At 42.6% G+C, this 20,176-nt stretch overlaps 1 protein-coding gene across 1 annotated transcript in view; it reads right to left on the bottom strand.

The window, feature by feature from the left end:
• MRPL45 (mitochondrial ribosomal protein L45) overlaps positions 1-20,176 on the bottom strand; it is a 435,766-nt gene that overhangs the window by 203,761 nt on the left and 211,829 nt on the right. Inside the window, exons 4-5 of the mRNA XM_044055353.1 lie at positions 8,759-8,857; positions 5,516-5,564 (exon numbers count right to left, since the gene is read on the bottom strand). Coding sequence (XP_043911288.1) covers positions 5,516-5,564; positions 8,759-8,857 — 148 coding nt within the window. The remainder of the gene's footprint in view (positions 1-5,515; positions 5,565-8,758; positions 8,858-20,176) is intronic.

Genomic DNA, 20,176 nt, shown 5'->3' with positions numbered 1-20,176 from the left:
GATGAGATGCAAGGGCAGTGCAGCAAAGCTACTTGGCTTGAGATCTAGAGATGGCTGCATAGAGAGACAGGCTAGAAATGGTGAGGGAGAGGCTTCAGAAGACAGTGAGGGATATCATTAGAATTAGTGAGACTCATGGCAATCAGATTCCAGTGTAATGATAAAGCACTCTTCAAAATCTCAGCCTATGCTTCACCTCAGGGTTGTGACAGTGAGGAAAAGTATGCATTCAGACAGTGTTTGTAAGACCTACAAGATAAAGTAGGTCAAAATGAATTAGTGTTCATAATGGGGGACCTGAATGCACATATCAGGACAGACAGAATAGGATATGAAGACTGCCTTGGGACATATGGATGGGGCAACAAGAATAAAGAAGGAGAGGTCACTGCAGACGTTTGTCAGGCAAATGGCTCAATGGTGGCCAACACATGGCTCAGCAAGAGAGAGTCACATGATCACTTACTTTCTCCTAGTAAGTGAAGAGCACTGGGGTAGAATCAGTGACTGCAAACATCCCCAGTGAACCAGGTCAGCCCACAATATAAACCACTGGTGGCCGCAATCATCAGGGAATCAGGGATCAGGGAAGTCTCTAAGGCTAACAGAGAGTAGGCTGAAGACCTGGTGTTTGAATGGAAAGAAAGCACAGGAGTTCAAGGAAATATTCAGGGTTCTAGCAACTGAGGAAGAGGAGGAAATAGGTGGAACTGAAAAAGACTGTCAGTGCCTTAAAACAGCATGTGAGGACTACAGACCAAATATGCGACTGAGCCCCATACTAAGAAAGAAGGTAAGACTGGAGTTGTAATAGCAGAAAACAAGGCATAAGAGGCACTCTACCAACTTCTGGAAAGTGACACAGTAGATGGCACAAAGAAACTATCAAGATGCAAGGCAAAGATAGAAAAATAGCCAGACATCCTTCATAAGGGATGCCAGAAACAACCTGCTCACCAGTCTACAGGACATCAAAGGTAGACAGAAGTACTTACAGCAGCTTCTGAATGAAGAAAAAACCCACGGAAGCTGTACCTCCCCAGACACAGGATATGACAAAAGAAGAGGAGAGGTCCTCCTTAGAAGAACAAAGAACAGCACTAAGGAAAATGAAGTCAGGGAAAGCAGAAAGCTCAGGTGATGTCAAAGCAGACATGATCAAGATGTTGGGTGAATCAGGGGAGAAATGGCTCCAGAGAGTACTCACGACAGTAGAGAGAGAAAGCATCACTCCAGATAACCGGAGAATGTTCAAGAATAAAGGGGACATTCCGAAATGTGGGCAGTATAGAGATATTTAACTCCTGTCACATTGCAAGAAAGTGCTGCAAAGGGTGAGTGATGAACAAAAATGCTCAGTAGTAGAAAGTCTGATGGGAGATCAGCAGTTCAGATTCAGATCAGGATGCAGCACAACAGCTGACACAATTTTTGCATCGAGACAGATAATTGAGAAGAAGCTAGAGATGAGGAGCCCAGCTGGCCATTCCTAGACCTGGAGAAAATATATGACAAGGTCCAAAGAAAGATGATTTGGGCAGTCCTGTGGTGGTTTCCAAGTACCAGGAACATTGGTAGAATTAGTGCAGGCTATGTACAAAGACCCCATGATTCAAGTATGAAAAGTGTTCAGTCTCAAACAGGGGTTCCCAGTGGGAGTGGATTTGCACCAGGTTTCAGCTCTTAGCCCACTGCTGTTCACGCTGATGATGGACTACATTAGCAAACAGGTCGGAGGGGACACATCAAAAAAGCTGCTGCATGCAGACAATGTAGCAATACAGTCAAACTCTGAGCAAGAACTTCAACAAAGGATGGCGGAATGAAATGCAAAAATGAAGGCAAATGGGATGAAACAGAGTATAGATAAGACAGTTTTAGTGGCAACAAATGGTGGAAAATCAGAAGAAGCTGAGAACTGAGATAGAAGAAAAAATAGTGGAAAAAGGTTAACAGCTTCAAATATCTGGGAGGGGTGGTTGACGAGAAGGGAAGTCTGAATGAGGAGGTCAAAGCCAGAATCAGTGAAGCTGCAGCAAACTGGCACAGTATGTCAGGGGTAGTGTATGACAGAAGAATGCCAAAGAAGATGAAAAGTAAGGTGTAACAAACAGTTTTGCAACCAGGGCAGTAAAGGCAGAACAGCTGAGGAAGCTAGAGGTGACGGAAGTGAAGTGCCCATGTGCAAACACATTTTTGTTCACCCTTCTCAAAAAAAATCCCATAAATCTTTATAAATATATTTCTGTTTTAATGTACTTTGTCATACCATGCGTCTTGGACCTCTTTAGCCTTTAGTGGGTCTCAGGGGTGGGTCACAGTGATTGTTGTGGATCTTTGGAATACCTAAGATCCCTAGAACACGATGTGACACACTTAGAACCCCATACTCTGGGGTTGGTAATCTGACCTTGCATAAGCACGTCATGTAGCAGAATATGTCATTTACAGTAAGCGACATTTACCTCATTCCTAGAAACTTCTTCATATTGTTTGGACAACAATAAATTCTCAGTCGAAGTTATAATCATAAATATTCGGGCTTCATCAGTCTTATGTCTGTATCCTTACAAATATTTCTAAGTAACTCAGTTTCTTCCTGGGTTCAGTTACAATCAATAATCCTAGTATGCTTTTGCAGCAAGCATCTAATATCCAGTTTACATCATTTCTCCAATAATAATATACCTGGATGCAATGGTGGATTTAAAGTACTTAATCTTTTCAACCCATCACATTGGTTAAAATTTACATCTTTAGTAAAAAAGACAAAGAACAAGACAGAAAAAAAAATCCTAGAAATATCAAACTCGAGCTGCAGTTCAGTTCTCCTTCCATCTCAGATGGTTGTAGAGGTTGAAAAATCGATGGAAGGAGACATGGACTGCATCACAGTCACAGTGGCATCCAGGCGTTCAGAACGGAACCCTATCTGGGCAACAGAGAGTGGGGAATGGGAAGATTATAAGCTACAGGCAGTAAAGTTAATCAGTAGTGTCAGTAATTTACAAGGGGATTTAACATTTATAACTACAGTGAGTTTGATATTTCTAGGTTTCCTGCAGATATATTTGATAAAGGAATGACCTATTAGGAAAGCTGATTTAGTTACAGCACTTTTGGATCTTACACTTCATACAAGGAAATATTTTTTTTCTGTCGTTTTTTGATAAAGATTTAAATTTAAACCAATGTGATTGGTTGAAGAGATTAAGTACTTTAAATCCACCATTGCATCATTACAAGTAATGATAGACACAATGCTCTCTCGAAGCATGTATAATCCAACAATGGGACATAACTTTGTTGTTTTTTTTTTCTTGGATTCTATCCATCAAAATTTTGGGGGGGCATGGAAACTCAACTGGAAATAAAAGAATTACAGTGGCAATACAGGATGAATGCAACAGGATTGTACGTTTTAAATGACATGATTTCCATAAACTGTTGTAAAAATGAAATTTTTTAATTGTATTTGATTAGTTTTTAAGTTAGCATTTTGTATTTACATAGTTATTTATTTTAACTGATGGATTATGGTTGTTGAGCAATTAATCAATTTGACATGGCAATGAGATTTGTGGGAGGGATTTTACGAATATTTAAAGAATCGTGTTACATTGTACTTCATTCTCTGACGAAGTCCTGCATACTTTACTGTGGACAAAAGTGCTTAGATTGTTTGTAATAAACACGTTTGGTTTTTAGAGTACATATTTTCTATTTTGAGAGCACGATCTTAGCAACCTATAGTTGGGGCCATTTACTGCAATACTGGGTACTGGTCGAGTGGTGACGGAATTTTTCAGAGCATATTCCTTCTACTGCATGGAGCTTTGTCTGCTCCATGTACTTCTAGATGCACAAACAAAAAAGTGGAAGAGTGTGAGGTTTTACTTGCTTTCAAAGCCTTTGAAAGCTGGAAAAAAGCTTTAGACCTGACAAACAGAGAAGAGGCAGAAAAAGTGTTCCGCACCAAAAAATACACCATTTTAAAAGCTATTAGGCACTTCATTCTGCTAGACTGTTTATACAGATTGCATAATGAAGTATCTAATGGCTTTAAAAGCAGTTTTACCTTTTGCCACTATTCTTTACCATCCCATACTGTCTGCTGTCAATCCCCAAATTAAGGCTAGATAATAACAGCTGGTCATTTTCTGAAATTTGGAGTGCACCTGAGGAACTCCACACAACACACACTAAATGAGTATGTCTTGGATTTAACATTTTATTATTTTACTTTTCTTGAGACTTTACAATGATCATTTACTACAGTTATTATATTTTTGAACTCTAAACATGTGAAAGCTTATTTATGTCTACTTAACGTTCTTGGGATATTGGAATGTACCATGTACTGTACCGCACAAGTAATGGCAGCCTTTTTATTGCTGCATAAGTAATGGCAACCCTTTTATTAATATGCCATGCACTGTACCACATAAGCAATGGCAGCCATTTTATTAATGTACATATTAATTAAAAAAAAATCAGTATTTAGATTACAAAAATTACTGTGTGCCATTTTATACTTAAACTGTACCAAAAATGAACCTTCATGGCTCAGTCCACCTACCTCTTAATAAAAAATAAGAATTACTAAGTGCACTTGTATTCTGAGCTACAGTTATGTTCAATGGAGCACCAGTTTCATAGTGACTGCAGTATACTGTAGTTCAAATATTTGTATGTCACTCCATCTACATATCAGAATTTGGTGTTTGGTTCTGAAATTAGCATCATTCATTAAAGTGATGCACCTCTGTCTCCATCTAATGATACAAAAGTTTTAAGACTGCATATGTGGCACAACAACCCTTTTCTTCAAGACAAATAGCTCATACAGTCCAAAAGATTGTCCATTTTCTGCTTGGACCTATTACACTGATACAACACTCACTATTCTGAATCAACTCTGGAAAGAGCTATTAAAATTTCTGCCACCACCTTCGATCCACCAGCTAAACTGCAAAAGATGTGATAATGTTCATACCAACAGCCACACTGTAAAGCCTAACAGCATGCTTAATCCAGAAATAAATGAACCACCACAAAAGAAACTGGAATACTGTGCAGATACTCATTTAACATTAGTTTGTTTAGCGCTTTCACCCTTAAATCTTTAGCAGGCTGTCATCAGAACAAAGCACATCAAACCGAGCAGCACATTTAAATGAATGTCCTGTGATCATGTGACCAAAACACAACCCATGTGACACATTTTCTACATATAAAACATTATGTCCACATCCAGCAATCAAAATACAACACATTAGTAATAAATGCTGTTGAGTCAAAAGAATTGTAATTTTATAAATTGCTTCTATTCAGTTCTAAAACACCAGAAAGGGGGTAAACAAATATAGATACAGTATTTGATTCATAGTCATTTCCTGTGATTTTGGTAGTGGTTGGTCTGCCTTGGCAATTCCAGTTTCTTTTGTGGTTGCGAACACTGTAAGAAAAGCGCACACACAAAAAGCAGCAGTATCCTCACTGGCAGAATACGTACCGGATAACACCTTTCTGTCACCAAGCTGTGTAACTTTTCCTTGTTGAAGCTGAAAATGTTGGAGAAAAACATCATTTAAATCAAGTTCAGGAAGAAGGAATACAGTACAAGAAATAAAATATTAATTTACAAGCAGAAAAGCTGGAGTACCAGAGAATAAATCATAGATTTGTTGACTGTAAATTTCACCCACCCTGGGATATTTTCTACAAAATGGCATGAACTGCTACTCAATGGGATTTAAAATAGTTAGTACAACCCCCCCCATATCAAAAAGATCTACTGCAGCACAGATTGACAAATGCTTACTTATTTTTACCTAGAAATAATGGAAATACATGGTTCACAGTGGAAATTCCTGTACAACACTCTCCCTGTGAAGGCCATCCAATAAGCTGCAGTATTTAGGCCTATCCTAATGGATGACAGTGCGGTCCACATTGTTATTGTCATGTGGCAGAGTGAACATCTAGCTGTGCACCCACAATGGTGACATCATCAAACCTGAATTGAAGTAAAGTAAGTAGCATAAGGAGAAAAGCCAGAAACAGAGGTAAGAGAGGTGCACCTCTTTCTTGACTACACCACAACGCAACTACACAGGTGAGGGGTGAAATTCAACAGCATGAGGCCATTTAGTAACAGGGCCTGCATCTAGCAACAGGCACTCCAACTGCATTTGAGGCATCATCATCCTTCCTTCACACACAAAGACACACAGACTGACATGTTCACAATTACAACCTTGCACTATCCTCAAAATATTGGTGGTCCAGGTGTCTCTGAGGCAAAGTGATGCCATATCAACCAGTTCCATACAGTCAGAAAGGATTCAAAATATGGCACACTGTATAAAAGGGTAGTGCAAAATAAATACATGAAAGGTACCTCAGAAGAAACACCAGAAACCTACAGCAATGTTGCATACCACTGTTACAGCTTTTATATTCCACTGTGGCACCTCTCTTGGTGCCTCCTATCACAATTCACTATCCAATGTACCATTGTTTCACTAATGGCCAGATCTAACCCCAACTAGTTGATCTTATCATATAAAATGGGAAGCACACCATCACTTCACTCTACAATGTTTTCCTAATGAGGTGCAGGTTAACCATGTCACAGTATGTACAAGTCCTATGGCAGCAAGGATGTCTCTGTGCAGCACTTCAGGATGTTTAATTCCAAGCACTATTTTCCACAGTAAAAACACACAAGATGATCCTGGAAGGCACAATGTTGTTTAACAGTGAATCTCTCATCTTCACGGTGCTAAATAATGCTACTTCAAACAGTATGACACACACGCACACAGAGAGAGAGAGAGACACACACACGCACAGAGAGAGAGAGACACACGCACACAGAGAGAGAGAGACACACGCACACAGAGAGAGACACGCACACAGAGAGAGAGAGAGACACGCACACACACACAGAGAGAGAGAGACACGCACACACAGAGAGAGACACACACACACAGAGAGAGAGACACGCACACAGAGAGAGAGAGAGAGAGAGAGAGAGAGACATGCACAGAGAGAGAGAGAGAGAGAGAGAGAGAGACGCACACAGAGAGAGAGACGCACACAGAGAGAGAGAGAGAGACGCACACAGAGAGAGAGAGACGCACACAGAGAGAGACGCACACAGAGAGAGACGCACACAGAGAGAGACGCACACAGAGAGAGACGCACACAGAGAGACGCACACAGAGAGAGACACAGAGAGACAGACACAGAGAGAGACACACAGAGACACACACACAGAGACACACCTAGAGACACACAGACACAGAGAGAGACACACACACAGAGACAGAGACACACACAGAGACACACCCAGAGAGAGATGCACAGAGACACACCCAGAGAGAGACACAGAGACACACACATGCACACACACGCACACAGACACAGACGCGCGCACACACAGACGCACACACACAGACGCACACACACAGACGCACACACACAGACGCACACAGACACAGAGACGCACACAGACACAGAGACACAGAGACGCACACAGACACAGAGACGTACACACACAGAGACGCACACACACCGAGACGCACAGACGCGCAAACAGACGCACACACACAGAGACACACAGAGATGCACAGACGGGCAAACAGACGCACACATACAGAGACACACAGATGCGCAAACAGACACACACACACAGACACACACACAGACACAGAGACGCACACAGACACAGAGACGCACACAGACACAGAGACGCACACAGAGATGCACACAGACACAGACGCACACAGAGATGCACACAGACACAGAGACGCACACAGACACGCATACAGACACCGAGACGCACACACACACCGAGACGCACACACACCGAGACGCACACACACCGAGACGCACACACACCGAGACGCACACACACCGAGACGCGCACACAGACGCACACACACAGAGACACACAGAGATGCACAGACGGGCAAACAGACGCACACACAGAGACACACAGATGCGCAAACAGACACGCACACACACACACAGACACAGACAGACACAGACACAGACACACACAGACACACACAGACACACACAGACACACACAGACACACACAGACACACACAGACACACACAGACACACACAGACACACACAGACACACACACAGACACACAGACACACAGACAGACACACAGACAGACACACAGACAGACACACAGACAGACACACAGACAGACACACAGACAGACACACAGACAGACACACACACAGACACACAGACAGACACACACACACAGACAGACACACACACACAGACACACAGACACACACAGACAGACACACACACAGACAGACACACACACAGACAGACACACACACAGACAGACACACACACAGACAGACACACACACAGACAGACACACACACACAGACAGACACACACACACAGAAGACAGTTCCACAAATATGTCCACTATACTCCCAAATGCCATTTCTTCCTGCTCACTACAAACAGGTGGGAGCTTGGATCAGATGATGACTATGACAGACCATACCAGTCAGTACCACTAAGCAAAATTACTGCAGTCCTCAGTGCAACAGAACAGCATCTGAGAAAGGAATTCACTAGGAAGACTGCAAAACAACTATTCTAGCCTTACAACAGAAGGCTGCCCAAGCTACAGATATCCTGTATGGGTGTAAAAATGCAGAGAAATTCTGAAGGAAAATTTATACAACAAAAACTGTAAAGGCTCCTCACTTTGCTAAAGAGTTGTGAGCTTCAATGAATATCTCCTGGGCCTTTTCTGGAAACGCTTTTGTCGTGAAGTCCTTGTCGTAATCTTTGATCTTGCGGATTCTGTAAAGAAAAAAAACATACAAATATAACAAAAAGATATGAAGTACACATCGCTATAGCAGCTCATATTATACTGTAACATAAGAAGCCCAACAGAAGCTAAGAATGGTTAAATTTCAAGTATGTTGTTTGTCTTTCGGCTTTTCCTGGTTAGGGGTCACCACAGCGGAACTCCGGTCTGCTAATGATTGGCAGTAGATTTTCACAAACGCCAAGGTGCCAGCCCGACGTCCAACCTTCAACAAAGGCACGGCCATTTACGCATGTCTTTCAAACACCACCCAACCGGGGGAGGACATGCAGACTCCACACAGAAGGCACTCCACGCACTCCAGCCGAGAATCAAACGGGAGAACCTCTTGCTGTGAGGCAACAACGCTACCGGTGCACCACCGTGGCTTCCTTGGTTAAATTTCAAGTATCATACCCTTATAAAATAAATAAATACATTTAAAAAATTCACATATGCTGCATCCAGGGAATCAGAGACTTCCTGCACAGCTAGATGCACTAAACATGCATTTTTCAAAGACTGCAACAATACGCATCTTCAAAAATTACATTTTGTTTAACAGTATTTTAAAAGAAAAGGAAGTACCAACATCCTGGAAGAAAGCTATAGTGGCTGCATTACGTAGGATGGTAAAGACCCATTAGACCTAACTTCATATAGATCTAGTTCAATTTTAAACCACGATTATAAACAGTTAATGTCTACACTAGCTAAAAGAACAATGATGATCCAGAGAGAAGCCGAATGTAAGTAAATATCGCTCTTGTTGGTGGGTCTTGATGCAGAAAAATGCATTTGACAGAGCAAGCTATGATTATATGAGTAGGGCAATGGAAGCATTTGCATTCTCTGATACAATGTTTGTCTTTTAGGCTTTTCCCGGTTAGGTGTCGCCACAGCGGAACTTCGGTCCGCTGATGATTGGCAGTAGATTTTTATGGTGCCGAGTTGCCAGCCCGACGCCCAACCTTCAGCGAAGGCACGCCCATTCACGCATGTCTTTCATAGGCCACTCGACCGTGGGGAGGACATGCAGACTCCACACAGAAGGCACTCCAGCAAAGAATCGAACAGGAGAACCTCTTGCTGTGAGGCAACAACGCTACCGCTGTACCACCGCGGCAGTATATTAATTAGGAACAAAGGCAATTAAAGTGGGAGGGTTCCTGTCCGACGCATTGTTTTCGAACACAGATCCAGGCAGGGGTATCCTCTTTCCCCTTTATTTGCTTTATATTAAGTGCCACTGGCACAGTAAATAAGGGACTCAAAAATGCAATAATATACAGTGGATATAAAAAGTGTACACACCCCTGTTAAAATGCCAGGTTTTTCTGATATAAAAAATGAGACCACAATAAATAATTTCAAAACTTTTCCAACCTTTAATGTGACTTATAACCTGTACAATTCAATTGAAAAACAAACAAATCTGATAGGGGAAAAATATAAAAAATAAAAAAATGTACAATAAGCTGATTGCATAAGTGTGCACACCCTTAAACTAATACTTTGTTGAAGCACCTTTTGATTTAATTATAGCATTCAGTCTTCTTGGGTACACACTTGCCATCAATTAGAGAGAGTCTGATTAACCCCAAATAAAGTTTAGCTGTCCTAGTAGGATTTTCCTGACATTTACTCAGTTGCCTGCTACAGCAAAAGCCATGGTTCGCAGAGAGCTTCCAAAGCATCAATGGGATCTCATTGTTGAATATGTCAGGAGAAGGGTACAAAAAAATTTCCACAGCATTGGATATACCATGGAACACAGTGAAGACAGTCATCAAAAAGTGGAGAAAATATGGGACAGCAGTGACGTTGAAAAGAACAGGACACCACTCCAAAATTGATGAAAAGACAAGATGAAAACTGGTCTGGGAGGCTGCCAAGAGACCTACAGCAACACTGAAGGAGCTGCAGGAATTTCTGGCAAGTACTGGTTGTGTACTACATGTGACAACAATCTCCCATATTCTCCATATGTCTGGACTATAGGGTAGAGTTGCAAGACGGAAGCCTTTTCTCACACAGAAAAACATCTAGGCCCTGCTAAAATTTGCAAAACAATACATCACGTCTCCCAAAAGCATGTGGGAAAATGTGTTATGGTCTGATGAGACCAAGGTTGAACATTGTGGCCACAATTCCAAAAGGTATGTTTGGCACAAATACACTTTGCATCACCAAAAGAACACCAACCCCATGGTGAAGCATGGTGGTGGCAGTATCATACTTTGGGGTTGCTTTTCTTCAGCTGGAACTGGGGCTTTAGTCAAGGTGGAGGGGAATTATGAACAATTCCAAATACCAGTCACTGTTGGCCCAAAACCTTCAGGCATCTGCTAGAAAGCTGAAGATGAAGAGGAATTTCACCTTTCAACATGACAATGACCCCAAGCATACAACCAAATCAACAAAAGAATGGCTTCACCAGAAGAAAATTGAAGTTTTGGAATGGCCCAGCCAGAGCCCAGACTTAAATCCAAAAGAAAATCTGTGGGGTGACCTGAAGAGGGCTGTGCACAAGAGATGTATTCGCAATCTACAGATTTGGAGCACTTTTGCAAGGAAGAGTGGGCAAATATTGCCAAGTGAAGATGTGCCATGCTGATAGACTCCCCCTCAAGAAAACTGAATGCTGTAATTAAATCTAAAGGTGCTTCAACAAAGTATTAGTTTAAGGGTATGCACACTTATGCAACCAGCTTACTGTACGTTTTTTTATTTTTTATATTTTTCCCTAACAGATCTGTTTTTCAATTGAATTGTACAGGTTATAGTTCACATTAAAGGTGGGAAATTTTTTGAAATGATTTATTGTGATCTCATTTTTATATCACAAAACCTGGCATTTTAACAGGGATGTGAACACTTTTTATATCCAATGTAGTTGGTATGGTTATCAAGAAAAGTTAGTTTTATTTGCAGATAACACTATTTTGTTCCTGAGAAATTCAGAAAAGGATATCTTAGTGTTATGGAACTTTTTGAGCCAGTTGCATCAATAAAACAAAGGCTATAGATGTAGTGACACATGAATTGGTTCAGCAATACCCACACTTATGGGCACAGGATAAAGCATTCAGGAGTGTGGCTTGAAACAGCTTCCGTTACGGCAGCTAAGGATGTGTGGGAGGAGACTAAACAAGACAATACAAAAACTGAGAAACTGGAAGCTCCTGTTTATGAATATGGATGACAAGCAGTGAAAATGTTTTTAGTCTCTAACTTTATATACAGGTCAGGTGTACTGTTATCAACCAGAGAAGTTGTGGACAATTAATATTTATTTATTTATTTATCTGACATTTGATGACTGGGAAAGTTAGACTGAGCTAGTGCCCTTTTTCCATGGAGGCCTGGGGAAAAAAGCTCCACAGAATGAATATGTGTTTTCACAATTCATAGTCATTAAATAAAATATTTTTTACAAAGTGCATCAAGACATGAATAGAGTTATGTACTTACTATAACTTGGCATCTGTGTTACCCTGTATCATTATTCCTTACAGTAGGGTCTTGGATCTGTCATCTGATCCAAGCCAGCAACTTCAGCTTTGACAGATCCAAGGCTCAAGCTCCTCCCTCTCCCATAATCCTCTACTGCCCTCTGAACCCTCAGATCGAGTTTGTTGATATAGTCACTATCACTACGGTAGGAAAAAAATATAGTCCTAGATCCCACAACACTCCAGCTTCCTCACAGACCCAAAAAGGAAGGGGGATGGTGGGAGGGAAACGTGAGGAATAATGACATAGAATAACACAGATGCCAAGTTATGGTAAGTATATCTGATGTTATCCATGTCATTATTCCACACAGTAAAGTCAGAGTCCCCAGCTACTCTATACCCTGGGTGGCCTCAAGGAAGGACATGTCGAAGCACTGTGGAACTAAAGGAAGCCTTATTCCTGGAAACCAAATCCAGTTTGTAATGTGATATAAAGGTGTGAAGATTACACCAAGTGGCGGCAGCACACTATACTGTTAATACAGAGTCTGACCATGAAGGCTAAAGTAGTAGACACAGACCTAGTAGACTGAGCTCTAACCTTTCCTGGAAATGAGAGATGCTTGTTGGTGCAGACTGTGGAGATACAGCTGGAGATCCATTTACAGATAGTCACTTTAGAAACAAGAAGGCCACATCTATTTGGAGAAAAGGCCACACAGAGCTGGTCTGATTTGCAAAACTCCTTAGTCCTATGCAGATAAAATAGCAATTGCCTGTGTACAGCCAAAGTATGCAGAATGTACGCTCCGTTATTGGAGTAATTGGGAAAGAAAACTGTTAACTGAATAGATTGGATTCAGTGGAAATCTTGGGCAAAAAGGATTGATTCGTTCTAAGAGATGCTCTATCTTTGTGAAAGACCATATACGGAAGAGCAATTGAAAAGGTTTACAGCTCAGACACCCTCTTTAGTCGAAGTTATGGCTACTAGGAAGGCCATTTTCCATGACAAGAATTTGAAATTGCACAAACTAGCAGGATCAAAGGGGCTCCAAGTCAGAGATTGCAGCAATAAGGTCGGACTTCAAGGAGGTGAAGGAGCCTTAACAGGCAGTCTTAGAAGGAAAATGCCTTTCATGAAGGCTTGAGAGAGACTGGAAGAGAACACGAGTTCGCTATTCTGTTGAAAACTGGAAATTTCAGGAAACTGAAGCTTTATAGTAGAAAAATGTGCCCCTTCCTGCAAAAGTGAAGACAAGAACGGCAGAATATCAGGCACAGAAACAGAAAAGGGGTCCAGATTCCTGCTCTTAGCCCAGATAGAAAACCTCTTCCATTTACTACTCTAAACTTTTCTGGTAGAAGGTTTTTTGGAGGCTACGATAATATTCTTGATGGAAGAAGCTAGCCTGAGGCTACGATAATATTCTTGATGGAAGAAGCTAGCCTGGACTGTTTCAAAATCACTGGAATAGGAGAAACCATGCAGTAAGATGAAGGGTCTGAAGACTGGGAAGAGGGAGCCTCGAAGGATGGGAGATCAGATCCTGAAGGGGATCCAGTTATCCAAGGAGGACAGTTCAGATGAGACCTTAAAAAGAGAAATCATGCCTGATGAGGCCAGAAAGGGCAAGGATCAGAGATGTTTCCAGGCATCACACTTTCTGCAAAACTTTTGGGATAACAGGAATATGAGGGTAAGCAAAGAGGAGACACAGAGGCCAATTGTGGACTAGAGCATCCCTCAGTGACTCCCCAGGATGGGGGATCGGGGAGAAGTACATTAATTTGCCACTGGTAATGGAGGCAAAGAGACTGCAGCATGGTAGACCCAAATGATCAAAGATCTGCTTCACTACTGTTGAACTGAGGGACCACTCGAGGGCTCAATATGGTTCTGCTGAGCTTGTTGGCCAACAAGTTGTCGTCCCTGGGTATATGTGTTGGAAGAAGAAAGTGCCTTGAAGACATCATCCATTCCCACACCCTCATGGCCTCTCTGCACAACGGGTAAGATTGTGATACCCCTTGGTTTGTTGATGTACCAGACCACTGCCATGTTGTCTGTCTGAATTGCAACTGTCCCCAAAGGGAGGCAATCTTGAAAGGCTTGCAACATTAGGAGGACTGCTCTCTAAGACATTTATGTGCAATTTGGTCTCTAAGGGGGACCACATGCCTTGAACTGTTCGTCCCTAGAAATGCCCCTCCACCCCAACAGGGAAGCGCCCATGGTTACAGTGGTCTTGGGCAAAAGGAGTGAAAAGGGCCTGCCTAGACGGAGATCCTGAGAGTGAAGCCACCAAAGAAGGTGTCATCTGCACACTGGCATCAATTTTATGGACATGGACTGAGACAGAATGGACCACTGAATTGCCAAGGTCCACTGTAGAACTCACATATGGTACCTTGCTAATGGCACAAGCTGTATGGCCGTGGCCATGGATCCTAGGGTCCGAAGAAGCAAGTGGACTGGAGGACTGAACAGATTTAAGACTCGCGTGATGTATTCCCAGATCAGCTGTACTCTACGAAGAGGTAATGCTGCAATCTTTAAAACTGAGTCTAGCTGGACTCCTATGAACTCTGATTTTTGTACTGGAACAAGATTAGACAGAGAGGTTCACTGTTCTCCCTAATTGGCTGAACAGTCATAGCACATACCGGATGGCTTGTGACAGTCGATATCTCTTGGGTCCTGTAAAGAGCCAATTGTCAAGGTACATAAGCACCTGGAATCCCTGCAGCCTCAGGAGACCCTCCAAAACTGCCATATATTTGGTAAACACCCAGGGGACTGTGGTGAGTCCAAAGAGTAGGGCTCTGAACTGGTAATGACTGGCCCCTAATCGGAAGCAAAGCTCTCTCCTTGACTGCCTGCCTATCTTGATGTGAAAGTAGGCGCCCTGGAGATCCACTGAGTACATCCAGTTGTCCTTGTGTAAGAGAGGCAGAATGGATTGAATGGTGACCATCCGGAACTTGGACTTTTTGATCGATAGATTAAACTCACTGAGGTCCAGAATAGGATGCAGGTCCCCAGCCTTTTTTGGCACTAAAAAGAAGCAAGAGTAAGTTCCGGATCCTCTTTGTCCTGCTGGAACCTCTTGGATGGCTCTTTTTTGAAAAAGAAGTTGAACTTCCTTGAAGGCCAACTCCCTCTGGCAAGGTGGTACGTCAGGGAGATACCTTCAAATTGGAGGGGGTTGAAAAAAGGGAATGAAATAACCCCTTGAAACAATACCTAACATCCACTGATTGGAGGTAATGCTTGTCCAGGCTAGTGGGTGAAGGAAAAGATGACCCCAGACTGCCTCCAGGGCAGGACAGTTGGGCAGCGCTTCAGGAGCGCTGAAAGGGATGTTCAGAAAAAGGTTCCCTGGAGTCCTGATTTTGCAGACCCTCCCTGCCTCCAAGGTGGCGTCTGCCATTAAATCCTCTCCCCTTACCTCTAGAAGAGGAATTATCATGAGTATCCTGGAAGGAAGACTGTGACCTCAGGAACCACATCTTCTTAGCTCCTCAATGGGTTTTGGAAAAAGACCTCTAAGGAGTAGAAAATTTGATCACAACCGCAGACAAGGTCTTCCTTCCTGCTCACTATGGGTTACAGTGTCTTTCATAGAAGGTCCAAAGAGGGTGGACCCGTCAAAGGGAGTGTTGGTAAAAGACGATCTGAAGGCCTCCCTAAACCCGCAGTCTCATAACCAAGCATGCCACCGTAGAGCTATCCTGGTACCTACCACTTAAGAGGTAGCTTCTGCTGCACTGGAAATTAACCTAATTGAGGAATTAGTGATGGACATCACAGTAGACAGCTTGGGAGACACCTTCTTTATGTCCTCCTCAGGCAACAAGTCTGTAAGGGAAGTGGTGAGTTCTTTGACCAAGTCCCTTTGAAGGTGGGTGAAGTGTACCAGGTAATTAACTGCCCTCAGGCCAAAGGTAGCTGAGGCAAACACATGCTTCCCATGCAGGTCTATTGCCTGAGGCTCCCTGTTCGGAGGATGGACTGTGGAGCTCTGCTCAACCAGCTCTGTTTTTGGGGCAATGGCAACTACGATGGCATCAATTGGGACTCCTTTGCTCCAGAAAGGAGGGTTCACAGGAGGACTAAGGAACTTACCGGCTCACTTGGGTACTGGTTCCACAGTGTTGGGCTCCTTCCAAGCCCTGCTGGCAATAAGACCTACCAAATTCAACGGGGGACAACCAGGAAGTAGATGGGCCCGTCCCGAAAGCCTTCAGGAACATGGACTCCTCCAAAGACAGGGGTTGGGGAGACCATCCACCCTTTTGCCCAAGGATCTCCAGGATGACTTTTGTATGGAAGGACAGCACGGATAAACTACATAGATTCATTGATTATCTTAATAAGACTACCCATTTTCTTAGATATACTTTTGATGTGCAAGGAGACATAGTTAATTATTTAGATGTGACCATCAGCAAGAACTATGAGATAGGGAGGTATGAGTCCACTATCTACATGAAGCCTTCTTACTCTAATGCCTTGTTGCATTTTTCGAGTATGCACCCCATACATCAGAAAAAATCTCTGGCCAAAGGACAATTTGTGTGTTTGGCTACAATGGTATCGGATGACATGGAATTTAGGAAAGAATGCAAAGTACTTAGTGCAATGTTTAGAGTTAGAGGCTATCCTGATGATTTTTTAACCGCAATTTTTTCAAAGATTAATAGGAAAAGATATGCAGGAAAGTTCACCCAGTTACTTAGGGGAAGTAGTATGTTACTGAACTTAATCGAGCTAAAAGTACTGAGCATAGAAGTTTTGCGAGAGCTTTGGTTTTAACATATAATAGGAATTTTTCTGAGCTGGGGTCTATTAGAAAAAACTGGAGAATATTTTGTGTAGATGAGCAATATAAACAGATTGTGGGGAAAAACCTGTTATCGTGTACAAGGAGGACATGTGTTTTAAGAATTTATCAGAAAATGTTGGTACTAAGCCTGGAGTTGGAAAAATGGCCAAATGGGATTATTGTTCCTAATGTCCATTCGTTGCTAAAGGCAAATAATTCTTTGCGGAAGAGTTTGGTAATATTAAGGTACAGGGTATATTCCAGTGTGGTAGTAAAGGGGTTGTTTACTTGGCCCTGTGTAAATCCTGCAGTGCATTCTACATTGGAAAAACTAAATTGAGCCTTAGAAAGAGAATTTACCAGTATATTTACGATATCAGGAAGAAAAATGATAAAAACGCTTTATTTAACTGTGTGGATTCCAACCCTTCACATGAATTCAGATTTGTTGTTCTAGACCAGGTGGATTTGGGGCAAAGGGTTGGCCCTAGTGATGATTTTTTTTAGAATTTTTTGAACTGAAGTGGCAGTTAAAAACTAATGCCACAGTTATGCCTGGTCTGAATGATGCAATGTCCCTAAGTAGTGTCTTGCGGTTAAAGGAAGCTTATTTTTTATAGCTGTAGGGTTGTTTTGTTCTGGATGTTTTACTCTATACATTATTATACTGAGGTTAGTTTACAGCATATTTGCATTTGTAATTTTATTGTGTATAATAGTGGTATTTTTATACATACTGCTTGCTTTTTATATGTAACCTTTATGAGAATGATGTCGTGATTATTTCAGTTGCCTTGGAAATGTTTTCAGGGGAGGGGTTTTTGTTAATTAAAGTGGGTACTTATACTGCGATTTTAGATTTAGTAGTTACTCCGATGAACTCCTTTGTATTTTCAGATGAAAGCACTTAATTTATTAAATATTTGTGTGGAGCCTGGATTGCTGCCTTCAATGAGGTCTGTGTCCTCTGTGAGGGACTCCATGGGCAAGTCAAATAGCCTCCTCTTGCACTTTCTCTTACAAGGTGCCTCCTCTGTGGGGGGCTCCGGGGAGGACTCAGAAGATGCAGGGATCTCATGAGGGGAGGAAGCCCCCTGAAGGCTAGTACAGGAGGGCTGACTCTGCACAGGATGGGAGGCATCATCACCCAAGTACAGAGGGGTAGGGGTAGACCCAGAGGAGTGGGAGATGATGCTGTAGTTCTGGAGAAAGTCCTCTCTACCACCCTGAAGGCTGACTAGCTGGAAGAGGCCCCCCCCCCATTCCCGGAGGGTGAAGCCACCCGGAAAGGAAGAAAGGATCCTGAGACAGCCCCTCAGCCCCCAGGATGATACCAGTTCTGAGCTGTCTAGCACTGAGGCCCCGAGGAGTAGGGATCAGTCTGAAGGGCCAGGACCAGACCCTGTCCCCAGGGAGCCAGCGCTGACCACTCTGGCACACGGCCCACTCTGATCCAAGGGCGGAGGAACAGAGTAGGCCAGGGACCCTTACGGAGTACAGAAAAAAGGGGATACTCGAAACCATTGGGATCTTTCAGTGGGTTTCCAGGTCCCGATATTGAGAGGCCCATAGAGTCGGAAGAGGAGAATGATGACCTGGGATTGGAAAGGCTGCCCTAGCCAGGTGGGCTGGGGACACCAGAAGCTCTAATTCTATATGGGCTTTGAAGAAGCTCCTCAACACCCTGTCCACATCTGACGGTAACAAGTTCCTGGAAAATCTGGAGGAAAAGGATGAGTGGGTAGACTTAACTGTGGATCTAATCTTGGACCCTGAAGATTTGGATTCAAGTTCTGGAGTTCGGCTCCAAGGTCTAGCAGCAGATGGTAACAAACGCTTGGAGGATCCAGGTGAAGCCAAATCCTCTAAAACAATAGTAGGACCTGACAAGCCTGTCAAATAGAAGCAGTCGGACCCGAGGCTGGTCTGGTCTTGACCGGATCAGAGAGCCTTCGATCCAAAAAGGCCCTTGATCCGGTAGAAACATCCTAGGATCTAGGATCTATAAATCTTGGATCCTGTATAGTCTGGGCTGGAGTCGAATCTGGGAATCTAGGATCTGACAGCCTAGGTTTTTTGAAGGAGGAGCCCCCAAATGAATGGGAGGGTCCTTCTGTTTAGAAAAGAAGGGGAGGTCTTGAAAGGAGAAGAAACATAATGATCCCCCTGCACCATACCTTAGAGTAACAACTTATTGTGGCACTCTGCTAAGGTCCTGGGGTTGAATGCAGCACAAACGATGCATTCAACCTTCAGGTGAGGAAGCCCTAAACAGTACAGGAATGCCTCGTGTGAGTCAGTAATCCGACTGCATGAGGAATACTTCTTAAACCTGGAGGGTATCTCGGACATAACCTTACAGTTTAAACACCAAACTACGAAAAACAAAAACATCACTCTAAGAAAAACACTCAAAGAATAATAAGTTTGAGAAGAAAAAAGGTGGCAAACACAACTTACAAAAGGGGAATAACTATACTAGTCAAAGGCTAGATAGTCTAAGGGAAAGAAGGTAAAGAGAAAATAACTACTAAAGTTTAGACCAGAAAAGTAAGTTTAAAATGCACTTATCTGTCACTACTCAAATGAGAGTCAAGGATCACATCTGTAGCAGAATGCGGCAAACAAGATCCAAGGGTTAGCGAGCAGCAGGGGATTATGGAAGAGGGAGGAGCTTCAGTCTTGGATCTGTCTATTCTAAAGTTGTTGGCTCGGATCCAATGATGGATCAAAGACCCTATTGTGACGAATAATAACATGGATAACATCAAATTCAAGGTTTACACAATAGAAACAGAGAAAGAGATTTACACACAAGCAGAGGAAAGAAAAATACAATTAGAATTAAATGCACAAAATACAAGAAAGTACATTCATTTGATATATGGTATGAGACACAATTTGCTGTGGAAGTCGGATATAATTCAGCACTGTGCATGTCATTTTGGGACATAAGCAACGGTTATAATTCAAAACTGAAAGGAATGATGAGGAAGCAAGGGGGACAGTCAAGAAATACAGA

The sequence above is a fragment of the Protopterus annectens genome, chromosome 13.part0 (genome assembly GCF_019279795.1).
Source record: "Protopterus annectens isolate FY-2018-M chromosome 13.part0, PAN1.0, whole genome shotgun sequence".
NCBI classification, from domain to species: Eukaryota; Metazoa; Chordata; order Ceratodontiformes; family Protopteridae; genus Protopterus; species Protopterus annectens.
The sequence above is the reverse complement of the archived record's forward strand: the minus strand, read 5'-3'. Positions and strand labels throughout refer to the sequence as shown.